The 21,567-nt window shown below is 38.0% G+C and overlaps 1 protein-coding gene and 2 long non-coding RNA genes across 11 annotated transcripts in view; all 3 read right to left on the reverse strand.

Moving 5' to 3' along the window:
- Positions 1–1,556: 1,556 nt before the first annotated feature.
- Positions 1,557–3,202, reverse strand: LOC133706667 (uncharacterized). The gene is made up of 2 exons (XR_009844661.1): positions 2,935–3,202; positions 1,557–2,780 (listed from the first exon to the last, which is right to left on the reverse strand). It is a non-coding gene; the product is annotated as an uncharacterized LOC133706667 (long non-coding RNA).
- A 2,127-nt stretch (positions 3,203–5,329) lies between these two features.
- LOC133707359 (uncharacterized) overlaps positions 5,330–21,567 on the reverse strand; it is a 37,187-nt gene continuing 20,949 nt past the window's right edge. The window contains exons 7-9 of the mRNA XM_062132916.1: positions 20,492–20,539; positions 19,960–20,393; positions 5,330–5,949 (exon numbers count right to left, since the gene is read on the reverse strand). Of these exons, the coding sequence (XP_061988900.1) occupies positions 5,338–5,949; positions 19,960–20,393; positions 20,492–20,539 (1,094 nt within the window). The 3' untranslated portion in view covers positions 5,330–5,337. The remainder of the gene's footprint in view (positions 5,950–19,959; positions 20,394–20,491; positions 20,540–21,567) is intronic.
- LOC133746481 (uncharacterized) lies at positions 7,150–12,452 on the reverse strand. 9 transcript variants are annotated; one of them, XR_009864181.1, is made up of 7 exons: positions 10,715–11,260; positions 10,129–10,257; positions 9,923–10,021; positions 9,426–9,559; positions 7,895–7,966; positions 7,628–7,782; positions 7,150–7,470 (listed from the first exon to the last, which is right to left on the reverse strand). It is a non-coding gene; the product is annotated as an uncharacterized LOC133746481 (long non-coding RNA). The 9 variants fall into 9 exon arrangements; XR_009864184.1 differs by lacking the exon at positions 7,895–7,966 and having other exon boundaries at positions 10,715–11,259; XR_009864182.1 differs by lacking the exons at positions 7,628–7,782; positions 7,895–7,966 and having other exon boundaries at positions 10,715–11,253.

Consider the following 21,567-nt stretch of genomic DNA (forward strand, 5'->3'; position numbering starts at 1 on the left):
GCCCAATTTTCTGCAGAAGCAAAACTGGAAAACTGGACCTGTAAGGAGTCCAGCAGAAATTCCGACCCAAACACATGGAGATAAATTCTGAAAATTTTACAGAATGATCTACACTCATGATGGATCATTTCATATGAAGAAGTCACGGGCAAAATCTGAAGTCTTGGTGGAGAATTAATTGAAGGAAAAATGAGTAGAAAGTGACTCAAACCTAACAAATTCCATTAGTGTTTAAATATTCAAACCTAATAAATTCCATTAATGTTTAAATGCTCAAACCTAACATATCATCATTTGTTTAAATCCAAATAGTTTTGCTTGGTAGCCTATAAATAGAGGCTACAACAAAGAAGAAAGGACATTCCTTCATCCATTCCATCTTCTTTGTCTCTCCATTTCCTTTCCATTTTCCTTTCCATCCTCTAGTTTCAAGTTTAGTCATCTCCACGAGTTCAAGCAAGGCCAAAGAAGAAGAAGAGAAGCCGTGAGCACTTCCATCCATAGCCATCCTTGAAGCTTGTTTTCGAGTTTCAAGAATCCACAACGTGAATCATCCATCTCATCTTCATCCACGGTGTAATTCGATTCTCCTTTGTAACCTTTGCTTTGAATTTCGTTGGTTATGAACTAGTTGACATATATGTTTGAACAAAGTATTATTTCTGGAATTTTTATGATTAATTGAGAATTTTCAGATTCATATATTGTGATTCGAGAGTTGCTTATGTGGGTTTGTTTAATTAAATTTGCGTTATAGATAACTTTTGTATTTTAATCTTATGTGGTTGCAAACACTTAGGGTTTCGATATGAATGGTGCTAGGTTTAAGAACATGAAATCGACTTTTCGTTTTGTGTAAACTTGAATCAAAGTAGTAAAGGTTTTGTACAAAGATCGAATTTAATTAAAGAGAATTGCAATTAGGTGGACTTTTCCATACTAAGTTGTACACTTGAGTTGATAGCCTTTCTCTATGTGTAATGCGTTAAACATGACATGATTGACTAGCTTTCTAGGGTTTGATTGCATGTTTGATAGGATTAATCTAGGTGCTTTCGCTTAGGTTAATTAGCATTGAAAAGTAAAAAATGGGAATTCATTTGCTTTCGAATGTTTCACATGATCAACTCCTTTCTCATGACTTAGATGAACAATATTAGGGTTTGAATCAATTTTAATCATAAGTTTCGGTTTTGATCTTTGTTCCTTCATTCCATTCGTATTTTTATGTTTTTTCATTTTAATTGTTTTTGTTAACTTAGTTTCATTTTCGAAAAAACCAAAAACAAAATCCCCCCTTTTCGTGTAAAATGTTTATATTTTGTGAATACATTTGTGAATATTATACTTTGTTTTAATTTTAATTGTTTAATTGTTTGACAATGACAGGTGTACCCTCAATCCCCGGAATAGAACGATCCCTATTTGCTTATACTACTAACGATGTTTTCAGGGTTAAATTATGCGCTTGCTTTGAGCGTATCAATTTAGGTGTTTGAGACAATTACTCTACCTATTAGCAAGAAAATCAACATGCAAAACAAATCGATTAAAAAAAAAATTATACCTCATATTCTTCAAAAAGTAGAGAAGTTTTCCTCTTTATCACACTAATTTGCAGTGACATTGATGACCTAACTCACCACCATATCTTGACCTCCAATCCTAATCTTCTAGCAGAAACCACAATAGATGAGCAATCTCTCTCTCTCAATCTCAATTATTGTCATTCTAAATAGCAATTACAAGGAAAATCTTAACCTTATTGTCAATCGAACAACAGATTCATTAGTCATGTTATATGTTACATCCACTTTCCACCATCAAGTCATCGCGATCGCCCCTACCTTTCTTTATTGAATGCCCAGTCTTCTGCTTATGATGGCTGAAATCTGACAAAAATCAGAAGTTCTGCTCACCCCCTAGCTCAGCAAAGACGTAGGGACTGGTACCTGTGTGTACCCTAATGTGATCAGTTTGAGCCCATGCCTACTTGAATGTCATCTTGCATCCCTTCCAAGGGAACGATCATCCTCGTGAACTCGACAATGTTGCACCAGATACTTGTGCGAGAAGAATTTCTCTCCACACCTCTTGACTGGACACATGTTTTTCTTGTGGAGATTAAGCTCTTATTTCATGCCAAAACTCTTGGTGCACCCCTCAATGTCACACAAGAATTCTGCTTTCTTTTCCCTCATAGCTGAAGCATACTTTGTCTTCTGAACTGAAGCATTCTTTGTCTTCACAGCTAAAGCAGTATTTACCTTTATCCTACCCATTTGTTGCTGCTCTCTTGCCTTTTTCCTTCCAGATTCTGACTACTCTTTTGCCTTTTTCCTACCACTTTCTGGCTGCTCTTTTGGATGTCTTTTTCTAAGGCCCAGTTTGGCATTGCTTTAGGAACCTGCTTTTAGTCCAAAAGTGTTTCCAGTCAGACTGGAGGCTGTTTGGTAAACTACAAAATTTCTGCTTTTGGGCAGAAGCACTGCTGCTAACAGCAGGAAATCAAAAGCTACTATGAGCAGCTTCTCATTTCTGCTTTTGCGGAAACCAAATGGAGGACGTGGAAGATGAAATGAAACTTTACTTGGGCCCGAAATTATCCTTCATATCCTCTAACATTTACATCAAATGTCCCATCCTTTAAAACTTCTGGATTTCTTTTCTGAGCAGAGCTTTGTGTTGCTGCTGTAACAAGACCAACCAAAGTAGCAGCCTCTTTGTTCTAATCAACCAAGATGACCCAAGAGTTCAATTCACTTCCAGCTACACAAAATCTGGAATTTAACCACAACCAAGCTTAATAGACATGCATTAAGATAGGAAATCGACCAAAGAAAATCAATACACCAACTCCTCCAAATTGTGACAGAAACCAAAATTCAAAGTATATATTCTTATAGAGCTCGACGAGCAGATCATTTTTCATACCTATTCATCATCATCGGTGACTAGGGTTGCCGAAAAACTCAAGAAAACCATCGAAAGCTCGAAGCTTTCCGGCTTCGAACTGTTGCCAAAGTTCACCGTTTAACTCAAGGAAGTCTGAGTCCCACTTCTCGCTGTCAAGACGCGCATTAGCCGCTGGTCCGACATCAAGAGGTTATCTGACAGCGGAGTTACCGTCGGGTCGTTCATGAAGGTAAACGGGTCGGAGATCGGGCGAAGGTGATGGGAGCGTATGGGTTGGATGACATGTCCCAAGCTATTTATACCCCAAGTTAAAAGATAAAGTTGACTGGTAAGATCGAGCGGTGCAAGATCCAACAGTCTAAATCGCACCATTTTGGAATTCTTTTTACTTAAATAATTTCTTTATTTCCCCAGCTTCAAAAATTTATTGAAATTAGTTCTGGTGTCCGAAAAATTCAACGAAAATTTCCACAGAATTGTCTTCACATATATATATATATATATATATATATATATATATATATATATATATATATATATATATATATATATATGAATCTTGAGTCAACACATTGAACATTTCACCTCAAATACAATTTAGAAATACCTCGAATAATCTTACCTTAACTTCCTAAATTGTCATGATTGTTGAATTGTTAGAGAGGCTATGTTAAACATGTCTGTTGTATATATAATGTAATATTATTTTGTTTCTCATATAAGACAAGTCAAGAGTGATACACTAAAATGGTTACATAAAAAAAAAAATTATTGATTTTGGTAGCATGTTTTAACATTTATGACCCTTTTCATAATTACACCAAGTCACAATATTATTTGTTTACAACTTACCAAACATTCAAATTTACTTTTTGTTCTCACAGCACTTCTGGAAATGGTTTACCAAACACACAATTACTTTTTCTCACAGCAAAATCAGAAGTGCTCCCTCTCACAGCACAACAATCCCAAACTAAGCCTAAATCGCGTGCTAGGCCCACCTTCTAGTTCCTTAGCATTTACATCAACACTGTTTTGTTCAAAATGATTATCTTAGATCCTGGGAGTCTTTTGCCAGGTTTCTTGTAGACGGCGAGGATTTTCTAAGTCAAGAAGTTTTCCTCTTTATCACACTAATTTGCAGGGACATTGGTGACATAGCCCACCACCATATCTTGACCTCTGATCCTAATCTTCTAGCATAAACCACAATAGATGAGCAATCTCTCTCTCTCTCTCTCTCTCTCTCTCTCTCTCTCTCTCTCTCTCTCTCTCTCTCAAATAAGATGACAATCTCTCTTTGTATGTGATGGTAATTCGCTATTAAATAAATAGGTGGTCTATTACTAATTGTACCAAAACATTTTGTGTTAAAAGTTCACACCTAGTGGGACAAGTCGTTTAAGTTTGGAATGTTATTAGTGCAACGTCAATTAGTAATGGATAATGTGGGCCACGCTTGTCTGTTGTTATCAGAATTAAGCAAATTTTTCGAAGTAAAGAACTTACCTATATTAAAATTCCTTCAGTTAATCATCACATGTGGTTGAGTTGATAAGGGTCTCCAAGTGTGGAACCCTCACACCCGGGTTCGAATCCCGCCGAAGCTAATTGAAGTTAAATCTCAATTTATTCTTAGTAGCCAGAGAGGAGAAAACATTCCGACATGACTCCCAGCACGGATTAGTCTCTAGGCCTAAAAAGCCTTTGAAGATATCCTGTGATCTTGATAAAAAATAAAATAAAATAAATTTCCTTCAATTGACTTGTTTTAACATTGATTCATGATTACATGATCCGGCCATTTAGACTAAAGTCAGTTTATGAGTAAATGGCTGCTTGCAAGTAATAGAAGAGTAAATATGAATGATTTGGGATTTTGAAAATGAAACAACCATAACGGAAGAAGAAAAAGAAAAAAACACACAAGAGATTTGATCCACCTCCATGGCAGACTGGCAGTGCAATGAAACCAACCAGAACCAAAGAAAACCATCACAAGGTGGAGATCTAAGCTACCTCGATGACAGTGCTAATTAAAAGGAGAAATTGTTCCTTTTCTTTTCAAATTTGAATGGGCAAAATTGAGACTAGAATAGTTCAGAAAACTGAGGAGTAATTAGTAGAATAGAATACGCAATACACTATAAAAGAGTAATTAGTAAATCAATAATAACTCCAGTAAAAGTAATTACATGATCAATTTCTCAATTACTAACATGACTACCGTTAGATACCCAGGTGCAGTAATAAGGCACCCAGCTAGGCTGGGACCTTTGCGCATTTAAAAAAGGCATGACTACTATTAAAATTTTACATAACATAGTGCATGAAACCTAGGGTAATACAAGGTTGAAAAAAAAAAAAAAAACAGAAAAAAATAAATAAGACCCATATCAGAGATAGGATCAAATTAGTAAATCAGGATTTGACTCTATTTCTTTTGTCAAATATTCCAGGTCCATAAGTAGACATGAAAATTTTGCCGAGGAGAGGAAACAATAACCACACAAATGATATGAGTGGAACACTAGCAAACAAAATACTTGGTATAACAATCCATGCTTCTCTATCAAGCATAATGACAAGCGCACAAGAAAATGCAATCATCATGGTGGCAATAGAGAAAAAAAGTGTGAACAGGCCGATCATCATCTTTGTGGGTAAAGATTTGAGGAAATCATCTTCCGCATACCGTGAGGTGAGTATTCCCAAGAATGTAATTACTGAAGTTGTGGAAGAAACAAGTGATATAGTATCTGACACTATAAAAACCTTGAACAACCTTCTATCTAGTAGCACGGGAAGGCCTGTGTTGTCATTATTTCCACCAGGAACTGTGAAAGCTGCAGTAAACATCATTGTAACAATAAGAGCACCTACAACTGTACAAGAAGCTGCAGTTCCTTTCGTCGAATTTTCTGCATCCTCTATCAATTTCTTGTGATTCTTGGTAAATAGTTCATGCGCTGTTAAATTGTCTGAAAGATTTCGATATTCATGCATTTCGAGAGGTATAACACTTTCCACCTCCTACATTAAATTAAAAAAAATTACTTAAACATATGACCGTAAATAGAAACGGTAAATAGTTTTATCGGACCACAAATCCTTGAACATTTATATATTTAAGGTGAACTAAATGCATAAATCATGTGAAAAAAAGATTAATTTCTTGTGCACGTATTAATAAAGTAAATAAAATAATATCAGCCACTCCTAAATGTTATTTCGATTTTTCTTAACAAAACATTTTACATGGTTTGACTATTTTGGGACACGATGTGGAAGAGGATGAAGGATTCGTCTTGATATTGGTTGCAAGGTTGTATCATCACACTTGGGGTTGCTCAACTATTACTGGTTGGAGAAAAGGGATATCATCTTCGTTAGACACTACTAGAATTTTGTTCATAGACATCGGCCCAGAACCGATGTTAAACTAATTTTCGACCGATGTCTTAGTGGGTGTAGAGAAAGATATAGACATCAGTATAAGCGCGTTTTTAACCGATGTCCCAGACAACAACCAACATCGATTCTAAAAAACAAATCGATGTATAATCGTTATAATCATCATATTTTTGTATGTTAGGTATGTCTAATTCTTCATATTTTCACATTTTATGCTTAATAAAGTATATCTCGAACAATACCTAAGTGAACATTTAAATCGATTACAATTTCAGAAATGATGTCTAATACACTCGTAGACATCAGTCTCTAAAAAAATTTGTTTGTTCGTGTCCATTTTTACGTGCATCTTGCCGTCTTATTCTCCAGAGAACGATGTATGTACCTTTAGGCAACATCAGTTAATCTATTAAGAATGATGTTTTATGTTACTAGGAACATCGCTTTTCGTTAGTTGAAACGATGTCTAGTAGTTTTGTAGACATCATTTCTATTTTTCAAAACCGATGTCCTGTATTTCATGGTAAATCGGTTTACTTTATAACAGCTGATTTGTACGTTGACACTAGATAACGGTCTGGTGTTTAGATATCGATGTGCATTGATTTTGTGTACATCGATTTTGGGGTGACATTTCGATATGTTGATATTCATGAGACATCAGTCCAGTTTTAGGTACTGATTTCTAATCTCTGAATTGACATCATTTTCTGTCATTATTGTTTTGTTCCCCATTTATATACATCAGTTCATATATATAAGAATGATGTGCAAATAATCATCTAGCTGCTGGTGGTGGGAAAATATTTTGAAATACATTCTCATCATTCAAAAATTGGGGCTTTCCATTAATTTTCTCATCTTCATTCATGATTCTACATAATTCACAAAATAAAACCCCAAAACCTACAAAGGCTAGCCTATAAACATATTAGCAACCAACTACAAAAGTTCAACACCAAACTTTGCTTCAAAGCAAAAACTAGTCTTACTCAAAATCATGTTGGTAGCCAAACTCTGTATATAATCAGCCACTTCAATACGTACAAAGTCGTCTCTTTGACAATTATATGTAGATGCCGGATCAACAAAGCAATGGTGTCAAATTCATCTCTTTGAGTAAGAAGTTCATGCAAGTACCTGTGTCAAAAGCAAAGACATGAAATTGCAAGCAAACTCGTTTTCCAAATGCAGCAAAACCCCATAATCCCATATCACCTTTCCACACAGTTACATTGCAAGTCATGTGTAAGCAAAGGGAAAAAGAAAAAAAAGGGAAGACAGCTGCAGCCATTACCTAGCTTCCATAGTTATGTATCAAATCAATCTTAGAGAAGACATTTATGTGTGGGAGCTCCATATGTATCATGGTTGATAAAAAAGAAGAAATGCAGTAACATACTTTGCAACGTCACTGCATATATGGGCATCAACTAAATGCGTTGCAGCCAACTGCAGAAAATCAGGAAGCCAACCAAATGAAGAGCAGAAGGCACATCAATCATTCATGGTCATGGTGAATGGTCAAAGCAACAATATCACAAAAGAAGAATATAATCATAACTTGAGGTTTAACTTCTTTATGAGTTTCATGATAATATTCCTGGTGTTGGAAAATCAAAGAGAAGATAGTGATCTGCAGTAACATTGATAGGCAGCAGAATGCTATTGTTAATTTTACCACTACTTAGGGGACAAACTACAAGAAGAATGCTAACATGCCATGTCATTTGAGCAACTTTACAATCAGCCAAATATATATGCTTGCGTAATTTCTGATTGTGGATTTCAAAATGCATCACTTATTATTTGAATTTAAGTATCATTGGTTGAACATTTCAGTATAATTCTGAGCAACCATAAGACTAGCTCCAATTTGAACTGATTCTTGATATAACAATGAAAATCACATACTAGCGAATTATACAAACGCTCAGAGAAGCTATCACAGAGAAAAGAAAAAAAGAGAAAAAGAAAAAAAAAAAAAAAAAAAACACTATCACAACAACTCCAAGAAGCAGTTATGATGTATCATAGGAAAACAGTATAATAAAACTGCCCATATAAAGAACTTGATGGGAAAAGATAAGAATAAGGATAACAGAAGCCAGATGCACAAACCCTGTATTCAGAAACATTATTTTCATAATCTGTAAAGCACAAGATAAAATGAAAGTTAAGAGTATCAGGCTTAAGGATTCAAGGAGCACTCTTCTCCATAAAAAGAAAAAGAAAAAGAAAACAGGATTCAAGGAGCACAAGAAAAATGGTATACTTATATGCACATGTTTTCAGTGACATCAGTAACTAGCAAAATGAGAGACTTCCAGGGCCTTAACTGAGCTCCTGATATAGTCAGAAACAAGTAGAAATTTAACATAATCTACATAAATGTGCTTTTATTTATTTGTATAATAAACACACTTGAACTGACCAGATTGTGAATACCTACCCTAGCACCAATTACTGAACAGTTCTTTATTCAGGTCAGCCAGTGTTAGGTTGGGGTAAATTATGCTAAAGAAAACGTTTTGTATTATTCTCACATAGCCACTTTTGCAGCAGGACATTATCATGCACTCTGGGTACATAACACCTTGAAGAGCACATATCAACCCATTGTTTCCCATCTCGTTCCAGCTTTTCACTTTTATCGACTGGATCATCTTCAAAAGTCAAACCAGCTATACATATGTTCTTCTGCTAGTTGATTATCAGAAGAAGTCTCACCAAACACTGCCTAAAACTAACGGAAAAAGCAGCAATAAGCCAAATCTTTTCAATCTAAACTACTTCGACTCTTGGTAAACCAAAGAACATATACACTATGTTCTGAACAGTAGTAAAATCAGTAGTAATTTATAATTCGGGAATCCACCAAATTTCCTCAACTATTCTAATTTATTGGTAAAATATGTTTTCTTGATAACAACAAAAAGAGTGTGACCATATAAAGAAACAGACAAAATATAAAAAAAGACTCGCACAAGGAAATGGTTTTCATGAGCATTTATTTAAATATCTATATTTCTGCCGCACTTATGTAAGCATATGTATTGTGTAAAGAAACATGTATGGCAATAAAAATGACTTACTTTTTCCCTTCCACATCGACACCATGTACCAGAAACTCGTCTGCATACTTGGCAATGAAGTCTAATATTTCCTTGTCAAGATACACGTCACTGAACTTTTGCCATCTATCTGTGACAATTGCATATTTACCTTCCTGCACATAAAAGACCAGATACACATTAAGGCCAACGAATAAAAGAGGGGCTTGAATAAATTAATGAGATGGCGAATGTGTGACAGTTGCTTATTAGGCTAAAGCACAAAAGCCTATTATATATTAAACATGGTACTTGAAAATGCTTAAAAAAAAAAAAATACAATAGTTCCAGTAGCTTGCTGCAAAACTCGTCCACTGTGTTCTAGCATTCATAATATGATCTGAGTTTTAATAAACTGATATTTCAAAGGCAATAATTAAAACTGCTCAAGAATACGTAGTCTAATGAGGCTGCTTAGCCTCGTAAAGAAAGTGAACAAATGAAGGACATAAGACGTATAATTCTGGATAACTTCATACCCTCTTTCTACAGCTAAGGTCTAAAACAAGCCTTTCTTTTCCAACAACACGAACAAGATCTTTAAGCCTTTCAAGGTTTTGCCCATTATTAAATACATACTGCAAGAAAACCATGACAAGTTTTAGAAAATGTTTTCCTGATATTAATTGTTCTAAGAAATATACATGGTTTTTCAATTTTAGAAGAGGAGAAAAACAGAACTCACAGAAGTGACAATGACGTGGGTAGCCCCTTCTTCTATGTATTGCAAAGAATTATCTGAATTGATCCCACCTCCTACCTGAAAACCACCTAGATTATACCAGTCCTCGTAGCAAGTTCAGCAGAGGAAAATCTGTAAGTTTAAACATATCATCAATCATAGAGAACAAAGTGAAATAGCACACTCACAAGGTTTATACTAATCTCAGCATGTGCAATGAATAATGAGAAATCTGATCCTTTTGCAAAAGTTGGCACCTCTTTGATATCAATTTCCCTAAACCTCGTAATCCTAACTGATGCAAGTTAGAATAGTACAAACGCACAATAACTTCTTTCAACAAAATGTGTAACTTTCAGACCATGATCCTATTTACAACAAATAAAAATAATCATGCAGTAAACTCTGAGACCATGATGCTATTTACAACCACACATCCAGTAGATAAACACAAATGATATATCTCCTTAGTTTAAGAGTTGAATAAATAAAGAACAAAGCATGGTTGAGTTCAGAAAAGGATTTTACATGCAATATTGAACTGGAGGAAAATAAAAAACAGAGCAACTAATATTGCTGAAGGCCATACCTTCTGTGAAAGAAACCAGATTTCCAATCCTGTTGCGAGCAATTGAAACCGGATTTCCAAGCCTTCGAGGAAGCAAGCACATAGCAATACTAGATATAACTCAATCAACATAAAAATTACAAGTATGGCCCACCAAAATGGCAATAGTAAAGCTAAAATGAACCAGGTGTGAGAACATTGGCAAGATTTCGCACTCCAAATATTGAGTGGAAACAGTATAACATACTCAACCTCGTTCAAGATACGCAAAAAATAAAAAAGTTCACCTTTGAAAACTTCAGTCCGGATTTCCAAGCCTTTTGGGAGCAATTCAACCTTTGAAAACTTCACCTTTTCCCAATCAGCCCAACCAACAGCCCAGAACCTCTACCTGTAGAACATCACTATATAAGGAAGCAATGTTTGAGGCCTCTTCTGCTAGTGAGCTTCATAAATCACAATCAAATCAATACATCACACAACGAAATCCAGTTACAATCAAATCAAATTGCTCACATATTATGTATAGCTTCAATTCCACAAAAGTTAATCACATAAACACAAAAATCGAATCACCACAGCAAAATAGATCGATCCTTTACATATATAAAGCTCAAGATCAATCAAACAACTAATAAGAGCAATCATGAACAACTACAAAGTAGTTCTAGATTAGATTTTTATTTTCCTAAAATTAACACCAAAAACTAATCCAGATAACAAAATCTCTATACAAATAACACATACATGCCAAGCAATTTTAAAATTCCAAATATTTCAGCGAAACGGAGCAGAGCAAAACCTTTGGGGCTTCAAAGACAGAAGAAATCTGAGTGAGGCCGAGAGTGTTGTGAGCAATTGTGTGAGCCATGTGCTTCTTCCCACTCAAGGGCGTGACTGCAAAACAAAGTCACAGACTCGGCGCGTGCCTTAGTTTCGTTAAAAACGAAGAAGAATATGAAGGTGAAGAAGATGAAGTGATTGCGATAAAGGAAGAATCCAGTGACACGACACTGGCCACCATTGGAGTCCCATCGGTGAGGACGTGAGGTAGTCGCCTGGAGTGTTTGGGATGACGTGGAAGAAGAGATCGAGGCAGGGGTTGCCGGTGGAGAGAAACGTGGCAGAGTCGTTCTCCGTCAGGCCCATTGGGAGGTCGTGCTTGGTTCCGACGTCGTTGAAATTCGCCACCATCAGGTCCACGAAGGATTCGCCGGTGGTGGGTTTGGAGTCGGGTTTGGATTTGGGTTGGGGTGGCGCGCGGAGCGGTGGTGGTGGGTGAGGGTTTGTGGAACTCGGGAGGACCGAGAATACTGGGAGGAGCCATGGCTCGATTTGTGTGAGCTAGCTACCTGTGAAACTAGGGAGGGAGAGAGAGGGAGATGAAGGAAGCAATGAGGAGCTCCAGAATGGCGGCGAGTTCGAGTGAGCTTAGGGTCCAGAATGGAGGTCGAGTTTGGGAGGAGATCTAGTTTGGGAGGAGTTCAGAATGAAGGAGGTCGAGGGAGAGTAACATTAGGGTTTTCCATCTGTTTCTATTTGGGCGCAATTTTTTTTCTAAGTGTGAAAGTTTTGAGTTTTAGTCCCCGCTTCTTCATTTCACTTAAAAACTTAGCGTTTTTTTGCAAAAATAGGTTCCCGCAAATTTTCGAACTAAACTTTTAACACCGGTCATTTTAAGAACTGGTGTTAATGACATACATTTAAATCGGTATTTTCGTAAAACGATGTTAGATTACTTTTTTACATCGTGGGCAAGTCTGACCGATTTAAAACATGTGATGTCTATGAACAGATTTCTAGTAGTGAGAGTTTGGGCCTTAGTAGCTCATGGTATATGTAACTGCCAGAACGTTTTTGGTTTGCAAAGGAAGATTAACCTACGATTCGCTCATCAGTTGGTTCTAAAGGTGGCTCCCATGAGGATCTCTATAAATTGGCCACATGCATTATTGTTGCTTGTCAGGTGCTGTTCTCCCAAGACCCGTCATCAACTTTGAGCCCTACTTCTTCAACAATGGTGGTTTGGTGATGACCATCAATGCTTCAATGGTGGTGGCGTCGTACTTCTTTGTGATTGACGTGATTTTTTCGGTTTTGTACGTCGTTGGAGGTGCATCTCTTGGGCCCTGTTATTGGCTAGACATTAGGCAACAAACTCCTATTGTTCACACAAACATTGGAGCCTGGAAGGGCTTGTGTAGCTCGAGATGGTGGCCACACTTGATAGTCTTGGTTTGGCGAAGAGGGTGGGGCTTTATTATGGTAGTGTGAGACATGAGATACTGCTGCTCATGGAAATGGGGATTGTTTACTCTCTCTGAGATGGGTAAGCATTGGTGGTCGAATTGATGTCGGTCTTTCCTAGACATGGGTACTAGGGAAAATTGATTTTTTTTTTTTGTATTAAATAAAAAGTGTTTATAAAATGTTTAGACTATTTAAGCTTCCTAATTTTGTTCTTTAAACCCCAAAAAATACTCTCTCCCTCTGCAGACTTGGTGCGACGAAGTTCTTGACGGCGCATCTCCAGGGACTAGTGCTCTTGTAAGCATCTTACACCATGCATAATGTTCTCTCTCTGCTTTGTGATGGCTTGTTCATTGACCTTCGTTTTTCTTCTACTTATTCGTTTAGAATTTGGTTGGAAGACACCTTATGGTCTTTAAATTGCTGGAATGTTCAATCTTGGACTCTTGGTCGGGTCATGGGTGCTTTGAGGTTGCTAGTTACAGTTTTTTCTCGATTGGGTATTTTGCATTTGTTGTGGTTATCATCGTCCTGCAGGCAAGTTCTTCGGGTAAATCTACTATGATATTATTTCGCAGTCCTGATTGAATGAATCAACTATTCAATTTCATAGTGAATTTCAGCGATAGATGGATATGTGTTTGGAAGGGATTTTTTTGTTGATTTTGCTTATTGATCGATTTTTGTTTTGATTGGATGTTGGGCAGCTGCTGGGTAGTGGAGTTGCGCAGGTATAGTGCGCCTTTTGTTAAACTTAGTTTCAACTCTAGCATTCAGTTCAAATGGGGATTAGGTTTCGTGCGGCTTTTGAAGATGCTTTTGTTTGGACCCAAAATGAACATTTTGGCCTGACAAGGCATGTGTTGGAGAAATTGAGCCAATGTCAGTGGCTCAAGCTATATATTGTCGACAAGCTCGAAATATATATTTAGAGGCTAAATAAAGCCTACTATGGAAGTATGACAAGTCAACTTTAGCATATTTTCCTACTTCGGCTAGAAAAAACCGAGCTAGACAAGGAAAGAGGGGTGGCATACTTACCAAATGAAATCGAAATGTGCTGAAACTTTCCAGATCCATTCTAGACAGCCCAAGGATCATTTCTTATGAAGAGTGCAAGAGTTTTTTTTGAGTGGAAGGCCTTCAAACAATCAGCCCAATTTTCTACATAAGCAAAACTGGAAAACTGGACCTGTAAGAGGTCCAGCAGCATTTTCGGCCCAACCACATGGAATAAAAATCTGAAATTTTACCAGGGTGATCTACACTCATAGTGGAACATTTTTTATGAAGAAGTTGAAAGCTCATTCTGAAGTCTTGTTGGAGAAATAATTGAAGGAATAAAGGGGCAGAAACTGACCTAAAACCAGCTCAATATTCACATGTTCATGTTTCCTACCCACATGAAGAAAGCTAGATGCTTTTCTTCTTTTCCTTGGATATATTTTTCAAGACAATCTCTTTAATAGATCATCATCACTTCCATGTTGTTGCACCTTCATGCCTTGCTTTCATTTCATCATTTCTCTATCTTTTCCATATTTTACAAATCACTTTCATATTCCACTTTCATTATTTTTCTTCCACTCATCATTTCACTCTTCTTTTTCTTCCCTATATAAACACCTTCTCTTCTCATTCTAAAACACACATTCACCTTCAACAACAACATCTCTAAGATGATCTAAGTTCTCTCTAGAGCAAACCTCTCTAAGAGCAACACCTCTCCCTCTCTTTCTCTTTCTCTTACCGGTGATCTCACTCCTAGTCCTAGTCTACTCAGAAGCCGACTTTCAGTGCCGCCAAACCCTCTGTCAACATACTTCAGTCCTAGTCTCCTAGAGAGCCGATTGTAGTACCACGACCAAACACCAACACCAACACACACACACATTCACAACACAACAACATCTCTAAGATGATCTAAGTTCTCTCTAGAGCAAACCTTTCTAAGAGCAACTCCTCTCCCTCTCTTTCTCTTTCTCTTAGCTGTGATCACACTCTTAGTCCTAGTCTTCTCAGAAGCCGACTTTCAGTGCCACCAAACCCTCTGTCAACGTGCTTCGGTCCTAGTCTCCTCGGGAGCCGACGGTAGTGCCGCGACCACAACGGTTACAGAACCAGCCAAGCAAGGGTAACGCCCTAGCAACCCAGCCAAGCTAAAGTCACGCTTTAGCAAGATCTCAACATTTCCCGGTGATGTCGCTCTGCTCGATCTACAATATTGAGTATCGATTGTGTTAACAAGAAGAAGCTCAGCAAAAGTCCTCGGCACGAGGCACAAAGAATCCCACGACGAGGTTGGTGCTCTCCTCGTCTACAATTGCTTGAAAAGAAGTCAGGTCAAGGGACACCCCCGACGACCGCACCCGAACGGTGCTGGCACGCCCGCGCAGAAAAGAGACTGTTGACCAGCTGCAACAAAATTGGAGCCAAACATTTTGGCACGCCCAGTGGGACAAGGTTAGAATTGTTTTTCTCTTGAAGCATATTCAACCACCGGGCTTCAAAACAAACATTTTGGCACGCCCGGTGGGATAAGGTTAGAATTTTTTTTTTTCTTGCAGCACATTCAACCACCGGGCTTCAAAACAAACATTTTGGCACGCCCAGTGGGACTATATCAGAGTCTTTTTGTGTTCACCATCATTGGGATGCCAGAGGAGAATCTTTACCAAAAGAAATTCCTGAAGTCATGGCGATGATAGAAGGCTATGTGCCCATTCCCATTCCGGAGAATGCGAGCATAGAGGAGCGACTTGCTATCTTTCAACAGAACACTGCTTCGTATTATGCGAATTTGAAAAATGTCTTGGCGGCGCAGCAGAAGAGGATGGATGAACTTTTCCAATCAGCCCAACAAGATTCGTGGCAGACATGGGAGCAGCTGGCCGACGTGACCCAACCAGCCCAAGAAAACCACCAGCAGTCGATGAATGTCGTCGCGACCCAGCACAAACAGACCTCATCGGAGTCCGCGACCATGCACAAGAATGACACCAATCTGACTGCAACTCATGTGGATTCGCAACATGGGGAGGTTGACGCCATCAACACAAAGCAAGAGAGCTCCTTGAAAAGTCAAGAAGCGGCGCGCGAAGATGGTGTTACCAAAATTGAATTGCCTATAAGAGGCGATCAATTTAAAAGCAAAAACCTTCCACTCGACCAGCCCGTCGCAGAAGAAGAAAGTAGCTTGCCCATTGTTGAATCATAGCCTTACATAGAGGCTACTTATGGAGAACGTCATCAACAAGATTGTTCTTCAGACAAGAAAATTGTCTCAGAACAAATATCTGATGTCTCCACTGATCAAGCCAAATATGTGGCTACTGATCAGATGCATGGGGGGCAAGATATGACCCATGATCATCCCTTTGATCAAGAGAAGTTGGCGACAGTTGGCGACAAAGCCGATCTTGGGACACCGTCATCTCCCAAATTGCAATTGAAGATCATGCCTCGTCAACCAACAAAGATACTTGGGGGGCAAGATTACCTCTCTCTCGAGCCAAATTCCTCCAAATTCTTCAACGAGAAGTATCTTTGTTCTTTTCCTACAAGCTCTCACAGGAGGGATTTTTACCCTACAAATTTTGATACATCGGAGCTTGGAGTGAAGCATAGATGGCCTCCCCCGTGGCCTTCTGGAGGTTAGCCAAATATAGTGCTGCTAACTTCTTTCTTTGTTTTTAAATTTCCTGTCAATTTTCACTTTTCATTTTTATTTTCGTCATTTGTGAATCATAACGGAATAGGTGAAGTCTCTTTTGTTAATATTGGCCTAAACTCCTTATTGGTGCCTAGTTCAGGTCCCTTAAGGTTAAGGGCGGCTTTTATTAACACTTGTTGAACTGTCTTCACACTTATGACCTTTCTCATCTTAGTAAGTATAGCCTATGTGAAATGGTGTCTAGAAAGGGGACAACGTTCATGACAGGTTCTTGAATTCAGAAGTGCGTGCAAATGGGCCTAAACCACTATGTGGGAGTAGCTAATGCCAAAATGGATTCTGCCTCTCTTGTTCGCCCTCCCCCACCTGGCCATTTCAGTAAGGTTGCCCAAAGGATTTGAAAGAAAATTTGTGTCTAGGCGACTATACTTGGGCCGCATGTCTAAACCTTGATTCACATTGTCTTATTAAAAAAAAAAAAAAATGCAAAAATACAAAAATACAAAAATACAAAAAAAAAGTTTCAAATTTGTGCGTCGCGGAGGATGCAAAAAATTGTGTTCTTGCCTAATAGTGGCTGGAACTTGCTAATATACATAAGAGGCCATTGGTATTGGTCTGGGCACATATACAAGAGGCATTTAATATGCCTAGTATGGTATTAGCAGTGGAGGAGGTCAAATCAATATTTTTGCCAATAATTGTGGCGAAAGCTGGGTTGCGAATTGTTGGCAGCGAAGTGGTTTTAATTACATGGCCTCGCAAAGGATGGTTCACGAAGGAAGACTGGCGATTAATATATGTATGCTCACTATGTATAATTAAGAGGGAGAGAGGCTACTGTTCAAGTAATTTTAGTCAAGCCAATACAAGTGGCTTTGGAGCAACGACATTATAAGAGCAGTGCTGATTCAAGACCTCTTCAGTCAAGACGAAGACCTTTTGACTTCGAGGTTTGGGGGGCAATGTTTGGACCCAAAATGAACATTTTGGCCTGACAAGGCATGTGTTGGAGAAATTGAGCCAATGTCAGTGGCTCAAGCTATATATTGTCGACAAGCTCGAAATATATATTTAGAGGCTAAATAAAGCCTACTATGGAAGTATGACAAGTCAACTTTAGCATATTTTCCTACTTCGGCTAGAAAAAACCGAGCTAGACAAGGAAGGAGGGGTGGCAGACTTACCAAATGAAATCGAAATGTGCTGAAACTTTCCAGATCCATTCTAGACAGCCCAAGGATCATTTCTTATGAAGAGTGCAAGAGTTTTTTTTGAGTGGAAGGCCTTCAAACAATCAGCCCAATTTTCTACATAAGCAAAACTGGAAAACTGGACCTGTAAGAGATCCAGCAGCATTTTCGGCCCAACCACATGGAATAAAAATCTGAAATTTTACCAGGGTGATCTACACTCATAGTGGAACATTTTTTATGAAGAAGTTGAAAGCTCATTCTGAAGTCTTGTTGGAGAAATAATTGAAGGAATAAAGGGGCAGAAACTGACCTAAAACCAGCTCAATATTCACATGTTCATGTTTCCTACCCACATGAAGAAAGCTAGATGCTTTTCTTCTTTTCCTTGGATATATTTTTCAAGACAATCTCTTTAATAGATCATCATCACTTCCATGTTGTTGCACCTTCATGCCTTGCTTTCATTTCATCATTTCTCTATCTTTTCCATATTTTACAAATCACTTTCATATTCCACTTTCATTATTTTTCTTCCACTCATCATTTCACTCTTCTTTTTCTTCCCTATATAAACACCTTCTCTTCTCATTCTAAAACACACATTCACCTTCAACAACAACATCTCTAAGATGATCTAAGTTCTCTCTAGAGCAAACCTCTCTAAGAGCAACACCTCTCCCTCTCTTTCTCTTTCTCTTACCGGTGATCTCACTCCTAGTCCTAGTCTTCTCAGAAGCCGACTTTCAGTGCCGCCAAACCCTCTGTCAACATACTTCAGTCCTAGTCTCCTAGAGAGCCGATTGTAGTACCACGACCAAACACCAACACCAACACACACACACATTCACAACACAACAACATCTCTAAGATGATCTAAGTTCTCTCTAGAGCAAACCTCTCTAAGAGCAACTCCTCTCCCTCTCTTTCTCTTTCTCTTAGCTGTGATCACACTCTTAGTCCTAGTCTTCTCAGAAGCCGACTTTCAGTGCCACCAAACCCTCTGTCAACGTGCTTCGGTCCTAGTCTCCTCGGGAGCCGACGGTAGTGCCGCGACCACAACGGTTACAGAACCAGCCAAGCAAGGGTAACGCCCTAGCAACCCAGCCAAGCTAAAGTCACGCTTTAGCAAGATCTCAACATTTCCCGGTGATGTCGCTCTGCTCGATCTACAATATTGAGTATCGATTGTGTTAACAAGAAGAAGCTCGGCAAAAGTCCTCGGCACGAGGCACAAAGAATCCCACGACGAGGTTGGTGCTCTCCTCGTCTACAATTGCTTGAAAAGAAGTCAGGTCAAGGGACACCCCCGACGACCGCACCCGAACGGTGTTGGCACGCCCGCGCAGAAAAGAGACTGTTGACCAGCTGCAACAAAATTGGAGCCAAACAGCTTTATGGAACCCAGTCGAGTCTTGATCCAGTTTTCGATTTTACTATAGTTTTCGACCTCTTTGCATCTTCTGGCTTTGGATTTATAATTTCTGACAACTTCTATTTGACTAAGGATCCATTTCAACAATTAATGGTGTTCACTTGGATAGTAAGACTAAGAAAATTATGTTCAAATTACTATTAGACATAGATCAAATAGTGCAAAATAAAACCATTCAACTTAAGAATAAATCTTTCCACTATTGGATTTGCATCCAAAGATGGTTAAACATAATTTTTTTGCCACTATTGACTATGTGAACATTATTGTTCGTTCAAATAGCACGTGTTCTGTCATGATAGTAAAATAGATTCTTTCAGGAATAGTAAAAGAAATTCTCTTTGGTGGAGGGATTATTGATTTCTTGAGTAGGGTCATTAGATTGGTTTGTTAGAATTGTTTAGTCATCTGAATTATTGTAGATGTTAATTTTCAGTTGTATTTCATCCTCTATATATGTTTCATCTTCTATTATTTTCTTTATTATTATGCAACTTTTTTGTTTTCCACTCAAAAGTATTCCACGAAGAGTAAATTAGTTTTCGCGCACTTGAACTAGGTGCACATTTTCGTCACCATCACGCTGATAGACACATGGTTATTTTTTATTTTTCCTACGAAATAATTGCTGGAACTTTACTATGATAAAAATGTAAATTCTAAAAGTAAATGTAAATATGTGCATGTGGGTGTATAATGAGAGATTTGATCTGACCTTAAACCATTGTAGTTCTCTTTGCATTTGCAAACTTGCATCTTGAATATGATTAAATTGTGGAAGTGAGGATAAATTTGCGGCAGAATGTAGCAAACTGCCAAAGTTCCCAGCAGCAATTCCAATGTCATTTCGCTTTTCTTCTTCAAGCCCATATATAAGACTATAAACCTCTTTTTGACGATTTTCGATGGCAAAATCAAATATGTTCTTCTCCATTTCATCTTCAGTGCCCAAGATTAGTTCTGGATTTGCTTTATACAATTGAGTAACAAACTCATAATGCCCTTGTTCTATAGCTTTGAAGATTGATTTTTGCACCATGTCGAGTTGATCCGGTGTGAGACTATCAACTCTTGTCGCTTCACCCATGCAATGTAGAATTTGAAAGATCCATTTATGTGTCGATTTCATTTCATATATACAATGAATTCCTAGGTCGACATTGAAAACAAATTTAAACTTTGTATCTTCTTAAAAAAAATTACATTTAAAAAATAGATTAAAAATAAGGAGTGTGGATGTACCATACCGCAAAATATATAGAGGCTTTTAGCAAATCTTCTATATAAACTGATAACTGCATTGCAAATTCACATATGTTGGAGCAAGCTCTTAAAAGTAACATGTTAATTCCAATTATGAATGAGTGTGTTCGTGTATGCCATAACAACATAAAATTTAAGACAGAATATGAAAAATAATTTGATTTACTTCATTAATGAGCTACTTGCATAAACCAATTTTAGTATACGAGTCAGTTGTGGTCTATCAGCTTGTGTAATGTGATTTACAAGATGGGTTCAAAAGTCTTGGCTACCAGGTTGAAGCCGCTTCTTGAGTCTTTGATTTCTCCTTATCAAAGTGCTTTAGTACCGGGTAGGCTAATTTCTGATAATTCTTTGATGGTATTTGAGATTTCGCATTGTTTAAAGCGAAGGTGGCGTGGTAAGAAAGGATACAGCACGCTCAAGCTTGATATGAGTAAGGCATACGATCGTGTTGAATGGTCTTTTCTGGAGGCTGTCATGATCAGGATGGGGTTTAGTAGGACTTGGGTGCAGTAGATTATGAGGTGTGTTAGTACAGTGACTCATTCTTTTATTGTGAACGGAGAACCGAGAGGCTGGATTGTTCCTTCTCGCGGGTTGAGGCAAGGAGACTCCATTTCACTGTATTTGTTTCTAATATGTGCGGAGGTGTTGTCACGTTGTATTTCACAAGCCGAGCAGAGGGACTTATTGCGTGGGGTAGAAATCTATTTGGTGCTCCTAGTATTAGTCACCTCTTCTTTGCAAATGATTCCTTTATTTTTTTTCAAGGCAGAGAGGGGTGATTGTGATGTGTTGAAGAATATTCGCATGATTATGAATGTGCCTCTAGTCAACAAGTGAACTATTATAAGAGTTTTATTTCTTTTGGCAGGAATGTTGGTAGGGCCTTACATGATGAGATTGCTGCTACTTTGGGGTTGTGATCGAAGGTGGAGAAACATGATAAATATCTTGGGTTGCCGACGGAACTTAGCTACTCAAAAGAAGAAGCTTCCGATGTTTCGAATGAGAAGATCCGGAATCTTACTCAAGGTTGGATAGAAAAGACTCTTTA

Source organism: Rosa rugosa, chromosome 4 (genome assembly GCF_958449725.1).
Source record: "Rosa rugosa chromosome 4, drRosRugo1.1, whole genome shotgun sequence".
Classification (NCBI taxonomy): domain Eukaryota; kingdom Viridiplantae; phylum Streptophyta; class Magnoliopsida; order Rosales; family Rosaceae; genus Rosa; species Rosa rugosa.